This window comes from Gavialis gangeticus, unplaced genomic scaffold (assembly GCF_001723915.1).
Source record: "Gavialis gangeticus isolate Ggan-Ray unplaced genomic scaffold, GavGan_comp1, whole genome shotgun sequence".
Lineage (NCBI taxonomy): Eukaryota > Metazoa > Chordata > Crocodylia > Gavialidae > Gavialis > Gavialis gangeticus.
Window position 1 is genome coordinate 19,908,555 of NW_017729008.1, and position 19,814 is coordinate 19,928,368.

Genomic DNA, 19,814 nt, shown 5'->3' on the forward strand with positions numbered 1-19,814 from the left:
TGTGTGTAGGAACCAATAACTTTGTGGGGCTATGTAGTGTGTTGTGTGTTTAATAAACCTGTTATTTTGAAACTCCGAGTTGAGTTTTTGTCTTACTGACCTCCCAACCCTCCTCCTTGATTTCCCGGCAATCTCCCAGGTTTCTGCCTCAGTTTCCAGCCCCAATCTCCCAGCTTTCTGCCTCCCTATTTCCTGGCTGTCTTCTCCTTGCCACCAGGCTTCTTCCCTTGCTTCCACCCTGGCACCAGGTGACCCCGAGTAATCCCGGGGCACATTAACCCTAAGTAACCCCAAGCCCCAGTAACCTTGAGTAACCCCGGGGCCACTTGACCTTAAGTAACCCCACACACCAAATTGCCCCAAATGCCCCCTAGGGTTAACACACGGCCATGAAAATGCGTGTTTGTGTATATGTATTGGGCGTGCGGGTATTGACAACTGATTTTTGTCTAATTTTTGGTGTGTATAGTGTATATATGCTTGAATTGGCGATAGGTGTGAATATGCTTAGTCTGGTCATCTTGGATGTGTATGTGTCTGAGTTGGTAGTGTGTGTGTATGTGGCTAGTGTGTGTGTATGCACCTAATTGATTTTTGTGTGTGTATATAAGCCATTGTGTCACACCCTCCCATCTAACAGTGTAATTTTGAGATCCTGAGAGTTGTCCTGTCCCCACAGGACAACACTCTGAGTAACTGATTCCAGTGTTTTTTGACCCTCCTATTGAGAAAGTTATTACTAATATCTAACTTAAAATTCCCTTACTGCAACTTGAAACCATTGCTCCTTGTTCTGTTATCTTCCACTACTGAAAACAGTCCAGCTCCATCCTCTTTGGAACCACCCATCAGGTATTTGGAGGCTGGTATTAAATCTCCTGTCAGTCTTCTCTTCTCTGGACTAAATAAGCCAAGTTCCCTCAATCTCAGCTCATAAATCATGTGCCTCAGCCCCCTTACCATTTTCATTGTCATCTGTTAGATTCTCTCCAATTTATTCACATCCTTTATGCAGTGTGTGTGAGGGGGGGAGGGAAGGGGGACAAAACTGAACAGTACTCCAGATGTAGCCTCACCAGTGCAGAAGAGTGAAGTAATCACTTCCCTTGACCTACTGGCAACACGCCTACCAATGCAGCCCAGTATGCCGTTAGTCTTGTCAGCAAGGGTACACTGCTGGTTCATATTCAGCTTATTGTCCACTGTTATTGTCCAGCTTATTGTAACCCCTGGTCCTTTTCTGCAGAGCTGCTGCTTACCTAGTGGGTCCCCAGGTTGTAATGGCATTGGGATTGTTCCATCCTAAGTACAGGATGTTGCACTTGTCCTTGCTTAACCTCATGAGATTTCTTTTGGTTCAATCCTCCAATTTTTCTAGGTCACTCTGGATCCTAGCCCTACCCTCCTGTGTATCTACTAATCCCTCCAGCGTCGCATCATCTGCAAACTTCCTGCGGGTGCACTCTATGACATTTTCCAGGTCACTGATGAAGATATTGAACAAGATCAGCCCCAGGACCAACCCCTGGGGCACTCCACTTGATATTGGCTGCCAACTAAACATTGATTACTTGGTTCATTGAGTCATTGATTACTACCCTTTGAGGCTCATGATCCAGGCATTTTTCTATTCACCTTACAAGCCATTCATCTAGCCCATATATCCTTAGCTTGCTTGCAAGAATGTTGTGGGAGACTGTATCAAAAGCCTTGCTAAAGTCAAGGTATATCATATTCACTGCTCTTCATGCATCTAGAGCCAGTCATCTCATCACAGATTCATAGATTGTAAGGCTGGAAGGAACCTCAGAAGATCATCAGGTCTAGCTTCCCACACCAGGCAGGAAAGACAACTGTGGTTAGTTGACCCCAGCAAGGTGACTGTCCAGTCTCCTCTTGAAGATTTCCAGGGTAGGCAATTGCACTACCTCTGGAGGGATCTTATTTCACAGTCTGGACACTCTAACTGTGAAGGTGTTTTTCCTAATGTTGAGCCTGAAATGGTCTTCAAGGAGCTTGTGGCCATTACTCCTGGTTTTCCCCAAGGGTGCCCAGGTGAAAAGTTGTTCACTGAGCCCTTGATATACCTGATGTAGCGGTAAGCTGATACCAGGTGCCCTCTCAGTCTTCTCATTTTTAGGCTGAAGAGTCCCAGATCCCTCAGCCTTTCTTCTTATGGCTTGCCGTGTAAGTCTCTGATCATACGGATGGACCTTCTCTGAACTCTCCCATGTCCTTGTTGAAGTGTGGTGCCCAGAACTGGGTGCAGTACTCCAGCTGCGGTCTCACCGGTGCTGAGTAGCGTGGAAGAATCACTTCCTTGGTTTTGTTGGAGACGCATCAATTGATGCTTGCCAAAGTATTATTTGCCCAGCATCACACTGCAAGCTCATATTCATACTGTGGTCTATTATTACCCCCAGGTGCCTTTTGTTCATGGTGCTGGTCAGTTTGGTGTTGCCAAGCCTATAGGTGTGTAGGGGGTTTTCATCCACAGGTGGAGCACTTTACATTTTGCAGTGTTGAACTTTATTTGGTTCCGACCTGCCCAGCTTGCTAGCCTGTCTAGATCTGCCTGTATCTGTACCCTATCTTCAAGTGTGACCACACTTCCCCATAACTTGGTGTCATCCATGAACTTGGCCAGTGAGCTCTTCACCCCCACATCCAAATCATTGATAAAGAGGTTGAAAAGTACTGAACCCTGTAGGACACTGCTGGCCACTTCCTGCCAGGATGACACAGATCCGTTCGTTAGGAATCTCTGGGTCCTACCCCACAGCCAGCTTCATACCCACCTACATTTCTCACAATTAAGCCCACAATCCATCAATTTTGTTGTGAGAACGTTGTGGGATACCAGTTCAAAGGCTTTTTGGAAGTCTAGGTATACAATGTCAACCTCTTCTCTCTTATCCAGGTGGTGAGTTAACTGATCATAAAAGTAGATGACATTGGTGAGGCAAGGCCTGCCCATGATGAAGCCATGCTGGCTGTCGTTCAGAATCCTACCTTCTGCAAGCCGCTTGCATAGAGACTCCTTAATTAATTTTTCTAGGATTTTCTTTGGGAAAGAAGTTAGGCTAATTGGCCTATAGATAGAAGGCAATCAGGTTGGCCAGGCATGACTTGCCCTTGGTGAATCCATGCTGATTGTTTCTATTCACCTTCTTCTCCTCCAAGTGCTTAGAAATGGATTCATTGAGGACCTGCTCTATGATTTTTTCAGGGACTGAGATGAGGCTGACCAGTCTGTAGTTTGCTGGATCCTCCTTCTTCTCTTTCTTAAAGATGGGCAGTATATTTGCCCTTTTTTAATCATCCAGGACCTCCCCTGATCACCATGAGTTTTCAAAGATGATGGCCAGTGGCTCTGAATATAGGCCTACTCTCTCTACACCCTTGGATGCATCCCACCCAGCCCATGGTCTTGTACATGCCCAGCTTTTCTAAATAATCTCTAACCTGTTATCTTGCCACTGTTGACTGCTTACCTCCTCCCCAAACTGTGCTGCCAGGTGCAGTAGTCTGGGAGCTTACCTTGCCTCTTAAGACCGAGATGAAAAAGTCATTGTGCACTTCAGCCTTTTCTGTCACTAGTTTGCCTCCCCCATTTAGTAAAGGACCCACACTTTCATTGATCCTCCTCTTGTTCCTGACATACTTGTAGAAACCCTTCTTGTCACCCTCCACGTCCCTTTCTAGCTGCAATTCCAGTTGCGCTTTGGCCTCCTGATTTCATCCCTGCATGCTCAAGCAGCCCTCTTATACTCCTACCTAGTTATTTGTGCAAGTTTCCACTTCTTATAAGCTTCCTTTTTTATGTTTTAGCTTACTGAAGAGTTCCCTGCTAAGCAAAGCTGGACTTCTGCAATACTTGCTAGTCTTCCCACACGTTAGGATGGCTTGTTCCTGCCTCAGTAAGGTTGCTTTAAAGTATAGCCAGTTCTCCTGGACTCCTCTCCCCGTCAGAATGGCCTCCCAAGGGATTTTGCCCTTTAGTTGCCCAAGTGAGTCAAAGTCTGGTTTTCTGAAGACCAAGGTTCTTACTTTGCTGCCTTTCTACTTTCCTGTTGTGTCACTGTAGTTTACCTTATGAACAGGCAGAGGGGAATCTAGCAAGCACTGACTGAAGAGCCTGTGTACAGAGTTCTGGGAGCTGAAGCTGATAGTGGAGGTGGTGGAAATATTAGTAATTTCTCCCTCTTCCACTGTTAGCAGTAATTAAATATAGAATTGAATGGAATTAAAAGTAGAATATAACCCCTATTTGTGTATATATACAACAACACATTGATTCTTGAACAGAATAAATGTTTATGCCTTTGGCATTGTTACAAGTCACTTTATGATGTCATTTGTACCTATTGCAGTAGAACACAGTACCACAATGCCTTGTTGCTCTATCCAGAATGCATAGTTTTATAAAGCACTTTGGAAAAATCTCAAGAGACAGCAAATAAAACTAAACTCCATTCTATTCTGTCACATTTGAACAGGATCTCTCACCTCCCAAGAGTTCACCAATTAATCACACTTCTATAAGAAATTTGTGAGAGTTCATGTGTATGTGGCTAGTGTGGCTAATATAATGAAGGAAATTCATTGTTTGTTGAGAGTTAAGTATACGCATTGTGTCAGTTATTCCTTGTTAGATTATGAGTACTGGAGAATGCCCAGGATTCTGTATACCTTACTGTTGAAAGTATAATGGCAACCCTACTTGCCTACAAAATCCTTGTATATCCAGTACCTCATTGACTTGTAAAACACTGAATCACTACAGAAATAAACAGTAAACCTATTGTATTGTGTTCTATCCTTAATCATTAAAGAAACTAATGATTATGACTAGGGGCCTACTTAAATCACAGTTTTGTGGATTTCACAGAAACTGTAAAACCTGTGATTGTCCACAAAATCAATTAAAAAAACCTTAATAATAATAAAATGCTGGCTTCCCAGTGGGAGTCAGCATGCCTTGCTGCCACTGTGGCCCAGCCTCATAGCTCATCTGGAAGGGGAAGACGCCAGCTGGTGGGACGGCACAAAGGGAAGGAGAAAAGATGGCCACTGCCCCCTCCAACCTCCTCCCCCCAAAGGCCTCTCTGCCAATCATTGCCAAAGGCCAGGACCACATGAAGGTCAGAGAGCAGTCAAGATAGCAGCCATCCCCTTGCACCTCCCCACCCCCCCACCTCCCTGGGGCCTCCAATTAGCACTGAGGGGAGGAGCTGCTGGAGCACATCTGTGAAATGTCTGCTAAATTTGCTCTTTATACAGTTACAAGCCCACAAAAATTGGTAAATATAGCCATGATTTAAGTAGACCCCTAATTATGTCTTAAGAAAAAATAGTTCCAGTTTCACATATTCTAACTTTAGTTTCAGTTTTCATTAGGGTTCTTCTTCAGAGGTGTCACAAGTTTTTTCAGCACCCACGGCTGAGGGTAGAGGCAGGAAAAAAAATATTGGCCATTTAAGAAGGGGTCAGTGGGGGTGGGAAGAGGGCTGGTTCCCCTCTTACCTGCCCTAGTTACACAATTTTTTGCCTCAATCCCTCTTGGAGTTTTGAGAAATTATCCCTGTTATTATATAATGATAAATAATGTTTGATTTACAATTAGTAATTTTGGTGATTTTTTTTTATAGTTCCAACAATAACTCTTTCTGCCCCACACATAATCTGTGGCTGAAAATATGTGGATGGGCTTGTTTTAGAGCAAATGCTAGGGTAGCAACATTTTACAAACATTGACCTTTAAGTAATGGCTTTGCTATAAGAGCTCTCGAAATTGTTCCATAATATATGCCCTAAAAATATCTGATGCCAAAGAAAATAAGATAGTAGAATAGCCCAGTGGAGATACTGTCTCAAGACAAAAAGGGATTGCACGGTCCAATTTTCAAAAACACTCAAGAAAGCAATTTTGTGCTGTATATTGAGTATGCAACCTGCGAAGGCAATGGCAGAGGACTGACATCTATGCCTATGCGTAAAATGCAGCCGACTTTGGGGGAAAGACAGTTTGTATTGAAGTTAGATACTGTTATTTTAGCCTTACAGTAAAAACACCCCAAATTGAAAGTTATAAAGTTACTAAATTAGAAGAATGTCCCTTTGCACAGCTCTTTGTTAGTGTGCAGTGATGGACACTGTTTTCTACAGCTCAGGACTCCAAGAGAATATGCTGCTTCTAGTATCTTTTTAACACTGCAGATTATTTCTGCAGAAAAATTTAAAACAGTGTGCTTCAGGAAGTAAGGAAACAACTCATCTGCCTAAAGCAACGTAGGTAGAAAACAATTAAAACAATATTAAACAATTTACACAATATTATTAAATATTAGTTTAGGAGGTGACTTTAACAGCTCTGGAGAAAAAAAATTCATTTTTTTTACACAGCGAAAGTGTTGTTATAGATGGATCAAGAATCTATAGCTTTCCATGCAAATCAACATGTCTCTTTTAAAACTATTCCTATATATCAATAAGACACAATAATCTGCACTTCTCTAGACCTGTTGCACCTTTTGGGGTGGTCGATGCTGGAAGGACCCTACCCTCTTGCTTTGCTGGGTACCTGAGGCTTGCAATGGTCCTTCTGAAACTTGCTCCTTCTCATGTCTCATTGATCAATTAATTTGAGCCTGTCAGGGCTTTTCTTCTTTGGGTAGAAATTGCAATTGTTGGAATAGCTTCCATTTGTGTCTGGAGGGGAAATGAATAATACACGGGCAGTGAAGTTCTCTCCACTTTTTATACAGGCATGTTTCATTTTGAGTTTGGAAGGTTGTAAAAACAGTTTCAGTGAGAGAAAAAAGTAGGAGATGGTGACTAGTGCAGTCAAATCTTAATGCTGGTTGCTAAAGAAACTAATTTAACTTTTAACAATAATGATAAGTTCTACTGTCATCAGTTTATTATTAGTATTACTGTACAAAAGTGAACAGCAAAGCTCCCAGTGATTTCTATGGAGTCAAGATTTCATCAGTCATCCTCCATTATAGCTTTGACTATCATCTTTCCAGAAAAGACTCAGTAGTTTTCTATTCTTCCTGGGCCTACTTCTCTCCATCCATACTAAATCTTGAGCTGGCTTTCCAATATCTCATTGCGGAGATCAATTAACACTTAACCTGTAACAGACACTTGTAATAGGGGTTCAAAGGAGTAACTTCAAGGAAGTAATTCATATAGGGTATAGGCCAAAATAACTATAGTGAACAGTAATAATGTAATTCACCAATATTTAGAATGATAATACAGGTATCAAATCCCCTGAAATTTACCTTTAACTATGTTGATTTTTGTTTTTCTCACATTTTTTCAATGCTACTTCTTACAAATGGTAAAATGGCCCAACCAAAATCTGTAAATGCACGACCTACAGCTAGCTGAGAATTTTCTTTTGGAATCCTTTTTGTAGAAACTCTAAGAATCAATGTTTTCCACTTTCAATTTTATTGAAATTTTAATCAGAAAGAAATATTTTGTTTTTGGTTGGTTTGCCTCAAGTTGAAACTAGAGGTGAACCGATACATCAATTTATATCATATCAGCACTGATAAAAGGAAAATTAACATTATCGGCAATCAGTTTGTTGTGGCCGATAATGCCGCCAATAAATGATGTGTGCATGCATGCAGCTGCAGTATACACATGGCCAGCCTGGCAGCTTGGACAGTAGTGTTGGGCTGGTAAGTTTGTTGGGGGGAAGGCATGGGGGGAGGGAAGGGGCAAGGGGAGGGCAGATCAAGGCCCTCACGGTGAGGGAGGGAATGGGGCTGGGTAGGGGCAGGCACTGCCTGGTCAGGTCTTGGGACAGTTGGTCCAGGCAGGCGCAGGGATGAGGGGTGGCTCCTGCTGCTGCGTGCAGCCCCAGGGAGGCATGAGGGGCACGTACCCTCTGGATCTGTGCATGCGGCGAGCTGCCACTGTGGGCTGGGGCTGTGGGTGGTGCCAGGCTTTTCTAGGCAGCAGGGCTGGGGCTGTGCTTGGAGCACATGGTGACGGTGGTGCTGGGAGGGAAGTTATGGCGGGGGGGCTACAGCCATCCCAGAATTGACTGTAGCCACTCTTCCCAGTGCCACCCACCCTGAGTGCAGCCCCAGCCCAAACCTCCCACCAGAAAGAGCCCATCGCCACCCCTGGGTCTAGCCCACAGTGGCAGCTTGCCCTCAGCTCATGCACAGATCCAGGGGGTGCACGGCCCCCATGCCTTCCCTGGGGGTACATGCAGCAGTGGGGGACCCCTGCCCTTTGACTCCCAGACAAGCTGCTCATGGCTCCATCCCATGCCCTGCCCCACCTCAGCTGAGCAGTGTCTGTCCCAGCCCCACTCCTACCTCACCACGGGGGCCTCAGTCTGAGCCCCCCAACCCCTTTCATCCTCCCTACCCCTTCCCCCCAACAGATTTACCAGCTGATCTCCAAGCTGTTGGGCTGCATATCAGCAATCAGATTTGCATCGGCCGATATACCTTGTTACTAATCAGCCATCGGTATCGGCCCAAAAAATCTTTATTGGTGCACTCCTGCTAAAAACACTTTCTTGAATGAACCAAAGCATTTTGTCAGAAGTCCATACAATGTGAAATTGCATTCCCATACTGTGGGACACTGTTGCAGGAGAGCTTCCATTATCTCTTATGGTTTGGGGTCTGTGGTTAGATTTATTGTTATACAAAGTGCAGACATGTGTGGGGGTTATGTGGAGGTTAGATTAGGTTAAAAATGGCCACCTGATATTAGTTCACCCAGGTGTGGACTTTACACTTAGACCCAGTCTCAGTGATTGGAAACCAATGTAAACCTGTAACAATACAGAAATTCCATGCACATAGACCATTAAAAAATAGTGGAACCTAGTCTAAGATATTCCTCAATACACTCAAACTTAATAGATCTAGGTAAGGCAGGTGCAAGAAACTTCGGTACAGTTAGTTGCGCAGCCCCAGGACTGGGAAAGCCCAGCCACTGGCCTCAGTTTCAGGGCTGCACTTCTCATACCTGATCCTCTGGCACCAGGCTATTTCCAGCCCCATCCCCTCAGCATCCTACCCTCTACAGACAAGTCAGCCCCACCCCCAATGCTCCATCCCACAAGCTGCTCCAGGTGCTGGTTTTATCAGCATTCAAGGAAGTAAGTATTGGTGTGGGGAAGGGCTGGGCAAACAGTGGTGTATGTTCCTGGGGGGGGAGGGTTGGGGAGCTAAAAATAGTCTTTGATCACCCCCAAACTCTCCCCCTGATCTTGCCAAACCCTCCTGGACTCCATCAACCCCTACGTGGACCCCACCTGCCCCCACTAATTACGCCCAAGGATCCTGCCTGCCTCCCAGTCCTTCCTGTGAATCACACTTCTGCCCTGATCTTCCCACAGATACTGCCACCCCCGCATACCTCTGATTGCTCCTGTAGATCCCACTTGCCCTCCCACCCCCCAAATCCTCCCATAGACACTGCCTCCTCTCACCACCTCCCCAATCGCTCCCACAGATCCTGCTTGCCCCCATCTGCATAATCCACCTGCAGATGCTGCCTGCTTCATCTCCCCAATTGCTCACGCAGATCACACCTGTCTCCCTACCCCTCTTATGGACCCCAGATTCCCCCCAAGCCTGCTTGCCCCCATCTTCCCTACCCCCCTTATCCCCATATCCCAACTTATCTTAGATTGGTTGACCATTTTTAATGCAATCTAACCTGCCCCTAACTACCCTGAATGTCTGTGCTTAGCCACAATGGTTCCCGCTTCAAGAAAACTCATTCATAGATTTCATAGACATTTGGGCTGGAAGGGACCCCAGAGGATCATCGAGTCCAGCCCCCTGCCCCAGGGGCAGGAAGTCAGCAGGGATCATAGGATCCCAGCAAGATAAGCAACCAAATGTGTCTTGAAGGCATTCAAAGTGGGTGCTTGAACCGCCTCCGGCAGCAGTCTATTCCAGACCCTGGGGGCTCGGACAGTGAAGAAGTTCTTTCTTATGTTCAGCCTGAATCAGTTGCGGTGGAGTTTGTGACCATCTGATCTTGTCATCCCTTGGGGCGCTCTGGTGAACAGACTTTCCCCCAGGTCCTGATGAGCACCCCTGGTAAATTTATAGATGGCCACCAGATCACCCCTGAGCTTGCACTTTTCCAGGCTGAAGAGCCCCATGGCTCTCAGCCTCTCATCATAAGCTCTGTTTTCCTGACCTCTGATCATCCATGTGGCTCTCCTCTGCACCCTCTCAAGCTTCTCCACATCCTTTTTGAGTTGTGGAGCCCAAAACTAGATGCAGAACTCCAGCTGCGGCCTCACCAAGGCTGAGTAAACGGGAGAATGACGTCCCGGGATTTACTTGAGAAGCATCTATGGATGCAAGCCAGGGTTTTGCTCATTTTACTAGCCACAACACCACACTGAAGGCTTATATTCATCTTGTGGTCAACCATGACCCCCAAGTCCCTTTCATTTGTAGTGCTAACCAGCATAGGACTGCTGAGCCTATAAGCATGCTGCAAGTTTTTCCTCCCAAGGTGGAGGACCTTGCATTTTTCGGTGTTGAACACCATCAGGTTCTTGTCTGCCCATTTCCTGAGCCTGTCAAGATCCGCCTGGATCCGCCTGGATCTTTGATGAGCAATAGGAGTAATATAATTACAGATGCTTCCTAGGAAACAGTTCAGATGACACTTAGCCAAAAAAGAAGAATGGAGGTACCAGGTAACCAAACTACCATTCCCATGAGGCAATGAGCTACAATAGAGAAATAGAGGTTCATGTTGACAGACCAAATTAAGTTTCTTGGGTAAGTTCAACAAATTGTAAAAGAAATCTTGATGAAAACTGTAGAAATATTTTATTTTAGTTGAAATGTTAAAATAAAATGCTTTATATTTTACAAATTAAATTTTGGGGAAATATTTCATTCTCTAAAAAAATCAAATATTTAATTTTTTGTTTTGATTTGAACGAACACTTGGATACAATCGGTATTTCCCATTTTCAGTCATCTCTGCCTCCACTTTTTCCTCTTTCAACTCCCTCCTTAAATATAACTTCTATAATGCATTTGGCAAAGTACTGAATATAACACAATAATAGCCAGGCAAATGGAGAATTGTGATTCCTAGACCTAAGTATTTGAAAATTATGCATTTCCTGTATTTATTTGTTATCCTGTCTCCACTAGCTAGCCTTGTCCTGTTTGTCTCATCTGCCCCAACATTTGATCTTTTTAACTATAAGCTCTTCAGAGAAGTGATTTATTTATTATTATGGTGCAGTGCCCAGCATACTAGCTGCTTTGCCTCCCAGCACAGTGTTAAATTAAGGCAATGGTTTCTGCCCACTGGAAGCAAGCAAATGTGACTTCTTAGATGAAATGTTTTCCAAATGTTGATCACCAAACATTGTATACCAAAGCCAATGAATCAATCGATAACATTTTATTTATTACTTGTATTAATACCCATGTGCATCAATGTATGAAATGAACAGAACAAATACAAGAAAAAAATAGCTGTGGTATGTTATAAAACTTTAACAATAAACTAACTGACAAACTTAATTAACCAAATACCTTTACATGCTGTAAGAACACAGCAGTGGTTCTAACAGTAATTATGAATACCAGAACATTGTTCAAGACAAGTATGAATTTTAACACAATGGTTATTAACATAGCACCCCTGCACACACTGAAAATACTGCAACAGCTCTAGATTAATTATGAATACAGGAATAATATTCAAAGCTTATATAAAAAATGTGTTCTTCTAAGGAAGTTCCTGTTTCTTTAAGTGGGGTTCTCACAGTGGGAAATGAATTTCATCACAAAGATTTTTCTTAAGATGAAAGGGTGTCATAAGAACAGTTCCCATTGGCACAGACTACATTATTAACCACACAGTTTTATTGGTTTAAACGAGGCAGATATAGGAAGAGTATTAATGGAATGAGAGAATAACAAGGGAGTATGAAAAAGTCAGGGAGGAGAGGAGGAATATTAGGGTAGAAGGGAATGATGAAAAAGAATAGTTTAGGGAAACAGGATGCTAAATATTTCCTTTGGAGATCATTGACTTTACTCCATAACAGAAATGGACTGAACCACTATAGCTATATATCAGTGAAGCTCATTCTACATAGAAATCATAGAGAAGTAGGGCTGGAAGGGACCTCCACAGGTCATCTAGTCCAACCCCCTGCCTGAGGAAGGACCACACCTATCCAAATCATCCTATACAACTACATAATATAAACTAAATTAGGGGGCACCAGTTGTGTCCAGCTCTGCTAGTCAATTTTATCCCAAGACAAAATATGTGCCAGATCAGGCCTTGGACCTAATCCTGTGCACACTTAATTGGGTCTACTGCCCCAGCCCTGCCCCTTTGTGTACTGGATCAGGCCCCCAACCCCAACAGCTCTGGCCCTAGATAGCACATGCTGGAATAGGCCTGCTGCTGCTGCAGCCCTGGCTCTGTGCATGATTGGGCCCGGTGCTCCAATCCCATATTCTTGGAATTGGTCCCCAAATCTGCACACAACCCCCAAACCCACGTGCATTGGATTAGGCCCTCTATCTACAGGCTTGGCCCTGGAACCATGTGTGCTGAATCAGGCCCATCTTCAGTCTTCATGTGCTGGTGGAATACCATGCACGGGGCTATATTATCTGGTCCACAGGACTTGGAAAATTGGCAGTGGGGGAGTGGTGGCAGCAGTAATTGTCATTGCTCTCCTGCTTCCAAACTCTAGACCTAGACTTCTCTAGGAGAGCTCTGCAGGCCAGATCACATGACTTCATGGGCTAGATGTGGTCTGGGGGCTAGGAGTGTTGAGAACCGCTGCATTATGCAAACCTTCTTCCTGCCATCTAGTAGTGACTAGGAGCTGAAATAATGCCTATTGCTGGCAGCCAGTCTGGGGGAACCAATCATTTGCCCTATGCAGTGGTTCTTAACTGTGGCAGCTTTAAGGCACCCCTGAGAAAATGGCAGCTCTTAGTTTTACCTTGTTTTTTGACTATGGAAAAATAGTAGGGCAGCTGGAGTACTGCATCCAGTTTTGGGGCCCCCTCTTCTGAAGGGACATGGATAAGCTTGAGAGAGTCCGAAGGAGAGCCAGCTGCATGATCAAAGACCAAGAGAGCAAACCTTACAAGGAGAGGCTGGGGGACATGGGACTCTTCTGCCTGGAGAAGAGAAGGCTCAGGGGGGACTTGGTGGCTGCATATAAGTATTTCCCCAGATCCTAATGCACCCCCACTTAGATACATTGGGAGGGGGTGCATCAGGATCTGGGAGAACACTTGTTCACCAGGGATCCCCAAGGGATAACAAGGTCTAATGGCCACAAAGTTCTGGAAGACAGATTTAGACTGGACATAAGGAAAAACTTCTTTACAGTCTAAGTGTCCAGGGTCTGGAACAGACTCCCCTCAGAGGTGGTGCAAGCACCTACTCTGGACTCATTCAAAAAATGTTTGGATGCTTATCTTGCTGGAATTATTTGACCCCAGCAGACTTCCTACCTATGGAAGTGGGGGCTGGACTCAGTGATTTTGTGAGGTCCCTTCCAGCCCCTGATGTCTATGAAATCTATGAAATTCTTCTGTTGCAGAGAACTCAGAAAGATCAGAAGACATAAAATTGTTGTTGACACTATGGATTCCTATTTGAAATCACTGGGTTTCTCTTGTGAATCATATGTATGCGTTTGCATACCTAGCAGTGTAAATATTGTGTGACACCTAACGGCACCTTTAAAAGGATCTAATGGCATTCTAAGGTGCCCCCCATGGCACAGTCATTACTGCGCTATCATTTAGTGCTTGCTTTAGGACGTACTAAATAACAGTGCAATAACAGCTGTTACTGCTCTGTCCCAGTGATGCACAGTTATTTTTAGGATCTACGTTGCCATAGCAATGCACTATAGTAAGGTAGCTTGTCACTACTGTGACGTCACATCAATGTCATGGTTTGGGCTTGCCAATGCTACATTACTGTAGCATGTCACTACGACAATGTAGCGTCATATGTAGATGTGCCCACCGTCTCTCTTTACTGTAGAGAAAATTTACCTTGGTAGTAAAATCTGGGGAAAATTATTCTGTACTATTCATGCTGCATATTTGTATGCAGAATGACAGTAGAAGGAAAGTGAAGGACCCTTCTCTATTTCATGTTTACTCTTTGACTATCTTCTTTATGGTTTCACCTGCTCATCCATTAACATAAGTCTTCCTCCTTCTCACACTCTATAGATAATGAAAAGCCATGTGACATCATCAGCTTACTGAATTTGTGATGTCCTTTCTGTTCCTGCTGTTGTCCTGTTCATGTCTCTTCCTTCAGGAGTATGCTTTGATTGGATGGTGCCCAGATGAAAGTAGAGAGCAACATCTCCATGACTGTGCGCCCTGGGATTAGAAGAGATTTCCTCTCTCACCCTTCATGTAGAAGCCATTTCCACTGGGGACTGACAGTTGTAGGAAATTTAAGGCACAGATATGAAGCAATTTAAAAGAAGCTTTCTTCAGCTTTGTCAGGATCATATTCATAATCCATAACATAGATAGGTCTTTTTTAATGGGATGATAATAAGTGTCAAGCCTCCATGTAGGCCAGACAACAAGAAGTTGTAGCAATATTGGTCAATCACTGATGTGTTCATGACATGATGAAGTGGATGCCAAAACATCACTGAAGGGGATTAGTCTTGAGCTGGACTCTGACAGGTAAAATGTCAGTCAAGCAGCTTTGGTATGGGGCAAATAAAGGGAACAGATTTATTTTGGTTATAACGTACTGCAAAATACTTTTATTTCAGTTGTGGGTTCTTCTGGCAGATCATTTTTGAGATGCCAATCAACACATTGAGCTGCTCAGCAATATCATTATTGTCATTATTTATATTGCAGGAGTGTCTAGAAGCCCCTGTCAAGGATCAGAACCACATTATGCACCATTTCATGCTCAAATAACATAAAAACATCCCTTTGGATTGAAAAGCTGACCATCAATGCCTAAGGCAATGAGCAAAACATGGATTGAACAAAGAACTAGGCATGGCACAAAGTAACAATAAGGAAATTATGAATTGTGTCAGAAGATCTCTAATCTGTTGGGAGTCCTGCTGTTAGATGGAGACCTGATGGACTGGTACAAAGCAAGGTACCTGCAGATCCTAAACTACTCACAGAGCCCTAAATGCCCAAGGGAAGTCTCTACAAACTCACAGACTACCTTCTCATTAAGGAAGAACAAAGACACAGCAATAAATAAATAGCAGAGAATAGGCATGAAAATCTCCACAAGTAAAAATTTCATTCAGCTTGATAGAGAAGTTATTTAACATCTCTTAGATTCACTTCTGAACTTTTATGTGTTCCAGCCCATCCATCCTAGCTGTTTTATTGGTCGCAGTTTCACATTGTAAGCTTTTATCTTGCTTACACACTGACAATATTACCGGTTAATAAGACTTTAGGTTGTGAAGGATGTATAAGCATCCTAAAGAACCATATCAGTCTTTTGACAGTGCTTAGAGCTCCGTATTCAGTGAATTGTAGCCTTTAAAAGTGAAAGAAACACCATTTAAAAATGGATTGTACTTGAAATAACAAAGGCCAAGATTTTAGTTGTTGCTATATATTCTGGTCCTCCATCAAGGGTGACCCTTTAGTGCATTTTGTTATTTCTGGCTGTTTGAAGACAAAGTCTAAGCGTATATTAATTACTCAGTTGATACACTGAGTAAGCAGAGGAATAGAGGGTTTGTGTAAACTACAGCCCCAACAAAGGCAACACAGCATGGGTAGCCTTCTTATAGCCCACAAAGTCCTCAACTGGTGAAACCAAACTGCAAACCACTTCTCTTCAGATAGCAACACCTAAAAATAACTTTGCACGGGCATCATCTTATGTGGAATGCTCAAAGAATGCTTTATTTTTAACACAACACTCACTAGAGTCTATTTCTTGGGTGCTGCCTTATACCCACTCATGTAGAATGGACCCAGGATGAGTTATATACGGACAATGCAAGGGGAAAATGAGGGATTTATTTATTCTCGACTCACTTTGGATTACGAATAAAAATATATTGTCCTGAAATTGATACCAGAAACACAGTATGGGGGCTTGCTTCATGCGACTCCAAATCCCTGGATGCAGGTGTCACAGTGGATATAGTCTTTCTGGACTTTGGGAAGGCCTTTGACATGGTCTCTCACCCATTCTCATTAAAAAACTAGGAGACTGTGGTGTTGATGCCTACACAGTCAGATGGGTCACTAACTGGCTGGTGGGCCGCACCCAGAGAGTGGTGGTGGACAGGTCTTATTTGACCTGGAGGCATGTGGGCAGCGGGGTTCTGCAGGGCTTGGTGCTTGGGCCCGCCCAGTTCAACATCTTCATCAGCGACTTGGACAAGGGGGTAAAAAGCACCCTGTTCAAATTCACAGAAGACACTAAGATGTAGGGAGAAGTGGGCATGCTAGAAGGGATGAATAGGTTGCAATCGAACCTAGACAGGTTACAGGGGTGGGTGGATGAGAACAGGATGGGTTTCAACACTGACAAGTGCAAGGCGGAAGAACAAGCAGCACACCTACAGGCTGGGGAACTCCCTTCTCATCAGTGCAGAGACAGAGAAGGATCTTGGAGTCATTATTGAGGCCAATATGAACATGGGCCAACAGTGTGGGGATGCAGTCAGGAAGGCCAACCGTACCTTGCTGTGCATCCACAGATGCATCTCGAGCAGGTCCAAGGAGGTGATCCTCCCCCTCTATGCGGCACTGGTCAGGCAGCAACTGGAGTACTGAGTCCAGTTCTGGGTGCCGCACTTCAGGAGGGATGTGGACAACATGGAGAAGGTCCAGAGGAGGGCCACCCGCATGATCAGGGGTCAGCAGGGCAGGCCCTATGAGGAGAGGCTAAGGGACCTGAACCTGTTCAGCCTCCACAAGAGAAAGCTGAGGGAGATCTAGTGGCAGTTTACAAACTAGTCAGGGGGGACGCTTGTGGGGTACCTGTTCCCCTGAGCACTACCAGGAGTGACTGGAAATAATGGTCACAAGCTGGCAGAGGGTAGATTCAGATTAGACATCAGGAGGAGCTATTTCACTGTCAGGGCGGCTAGGATCTGGAACCAACTTCCAAGGGAAGTGGTGCTGGCTCCTACCCTGGGGGTCTTTAAAATGAAGCTGGATAAACACCTGGCCAGGATCACTTGACCCCAGTATTCTTTCCTGCCATGGCAGGGGGTCAGACTTGATGATCTGCTCAGGTCCCTTCCGACCCTACCAACTATGAAACTATGAAACTATGACTATTGACCCTTGCAGGTAAACTGATGCACTCCTGATGCTTAACTTAGCAATATAGGGGCTTCCTAAATACAGAAATGACATGAGGATGCGCCTACTGGATTCCTTACTGCATTGAGTCTCCTCTATGGAAGGAGAGGAAGGATTAAAAAGGCATGCTGCAGCTATGACCAAAGAGTGACTCCACAGCTTTTTTGAGGGAAAAGGGATAGGACTTTTGCTTCTCATCTCTGACACCTCTGTAGTGGTCTCCCACCTACTTGAACACAGTGGTGGCGAGTTAAGGATTTGCCCTTAAATGCACATGCACAGCAGACAGATGAATGACCTGCAGTCAGGACATCCATAACGAGGGAAGATTTCAATCCAATATACTTTCTAACCAAGTTGGAGAAGAAAAGCATATATAAAATTCAGTGTGAAAATTAATTTGACAGCACTTAGAGATTAGATAATGGATTGATAGTTTTATGTTAACCTGCAAATTTAGGAAGCTTGTAATACATTGCTATATCTGTCTATCTACATGGATTGTCACTACAGAGACTTCCACTTCAATCATTTTTGTCCAAACTTCTAATTTTGTTAGGATTAAAGAAATTTATTTCCCCTGGCTTTTTATACTAACTCTAGACATACATAGGCCAAATGAGAAAAATATATGTACTTAACCCTGTGCATGTTATTGCTGATCACATATAGTTTGGGGTGTTTTTCTATGAGCTAAAAACCTCCAAGCTCTTGATTACTTATCTGAAGAAAAAAACAATTGCTTGTTTATCAAATTGTGTTTCAGAGTAAAAAGTGTTTTGATGTTGCAACATGGTGATCCTTGCTCACACACTGAAGGGGGAACTGAGCACTTCAGGGGCAGCAAAATGGAATTTTGCCCTTGGATACTGGCAAGTATCTAGTCGAGTTCATCTTTATCTGGAGCACGGAGATCCAAAGTATGTAAATGTAGATGCCGAAGGTTCTCATTTCCTACATGCAATTGCAGAGCCTGGGAACACTGGCAGGCCATTTTTCTGGAGGGTTCAAGACTTTTCCCTACTAACTTTCAGCTTTCTAAGTGAAAGTACTACCAACCTAAGCACACTGATATTGCCTCAATCTCTTCCAGATTCTGATGAATTCATATCCCCATATGTTTTATTATTCAAAGAAATCAAACATTTTACAAGTATTTTACTTAGTAGACCTTACAACGTCCTTATGAAGTAAATACACATTATCACCATTTCACAGCAAGGAAATCGGAGGTACACAGAGATTAAGTGATTTGTTCTAGGTTTTGCAATAAAATGGTTATTTCTGAGTCCTAGTGATCAGTCTTGTGCTCTTAGCTCTGAGATACAACTCCTACTTCAACATCAACATCATTTAACTGTAGAATAAAATAACTGGCCACTCTGTAAAACAAAAATAAAATTCAAACAGGATATAAGAACTGACCTGGTGTTACAGCCATGCCATTTCCATTAACTACAGGCCTCTCTTCTTCTTCCTCCTCAGGTGGTTCAATACCTGTCTTTTCCATATTGCTCACTGACTTATTTCGCTTCCGTTTGCCTTCAGCACTAGGTGTTGCACCTGGAAGGATCTGGTCTGTTACATTTAACAGTAGTGGAGCTGGTTCGGCAGGAGGTTTTGGAGTGCCGTAATAGTTGTCTGAAAATAAAATGAATATTAAATATTTAGATTCTTAAAAGGATAACTGCTCCTTCCTTTTCTGTTGGATCATGAGGATCTATTGATATCGATTGCTGTAACGAATGCTCCGTTGTCCCTTTTCAAAGAAAGAGCATTTTTTCTGTAAGGTTCAAAAAGTGCTTATTTTTAATGAAAAGCTAATTGGTTTTTTGAAAGAGATAGGACAATCCAATTTCACAACACTGTATCTCATGAAATAGGTATGCTTGGAGACTTGAAGGGACCATTGACCATCTATTATGGTAAACACACTTTATATTACATCACATCATCCAAGTACCAGAAAAAGTCTATATAAACCACTGGTTGGTAGGCAGCTAATCTATTCCTATTGCTCTACAGAATAAGGATGTAAATATTGTTAAAAAAATTATCCAGTTAACCTCCTCTAATTGCATCTGTTAAACAGTAATGCAGGGGCTCAGGCATGGCTGCTGCTGGGGGCCGTTCCCTGGCCCTTTCACAGATTGGAGAGGAAGCGATGGCAAGCCCTGCCAGACAACACAGCTCACATGAAGCCCCATGCTGGGAGGGAGGAAACGTCTGTGAACAAGCAGCTTATTGCTTAATTGACAAGTCATTTGGCTGCCCACTGTTTTCTTCTTTAACTTCGTAGGTGATGGGCACACTAGTTCACCCTTTTCCCTTCCCCGTCCCTCCTACTCCCTCCCTCCCCCCACCTCCCCTGCCTCCTTCTGGTTCCTGCTGGGGTCCTGCATGGCTTCGCTTCCCCCTTCCCTGCTGGACTGCACCCTGTCCCAGTCTAAACGA

At 43.8% G+C, this 19,814-nt stretch overlaps 1 protein-coding gene across 12 annotated transcripts in view; it reads right to left on the reverse strand.

The window, feature by feature from the left end:
* Positions 1 to 19,814, reverse strand: part of MAGI2 (membrane associated guanylate kinase, WW and PDZ domain containing 2) — an 886,876-nt gene that overhangs the window by 503,053 nt on the left and 364,009 nt on the right. For all 12 annotated transcript variants that reach the window (XM_019509478.1, XM_019509480.1, XM_019509483.1 and 9 more), the window contains one exon: positions 18,786 to 19,001. In XM_019509478.1, the coding sequence (XP_019365023.1) occupies positions 18,786 to 19,001 (216 nt within the window). The remainder of the gene's footprint in view (positions 1 to 18,785; positions 19,002 to 19,814) is intronic.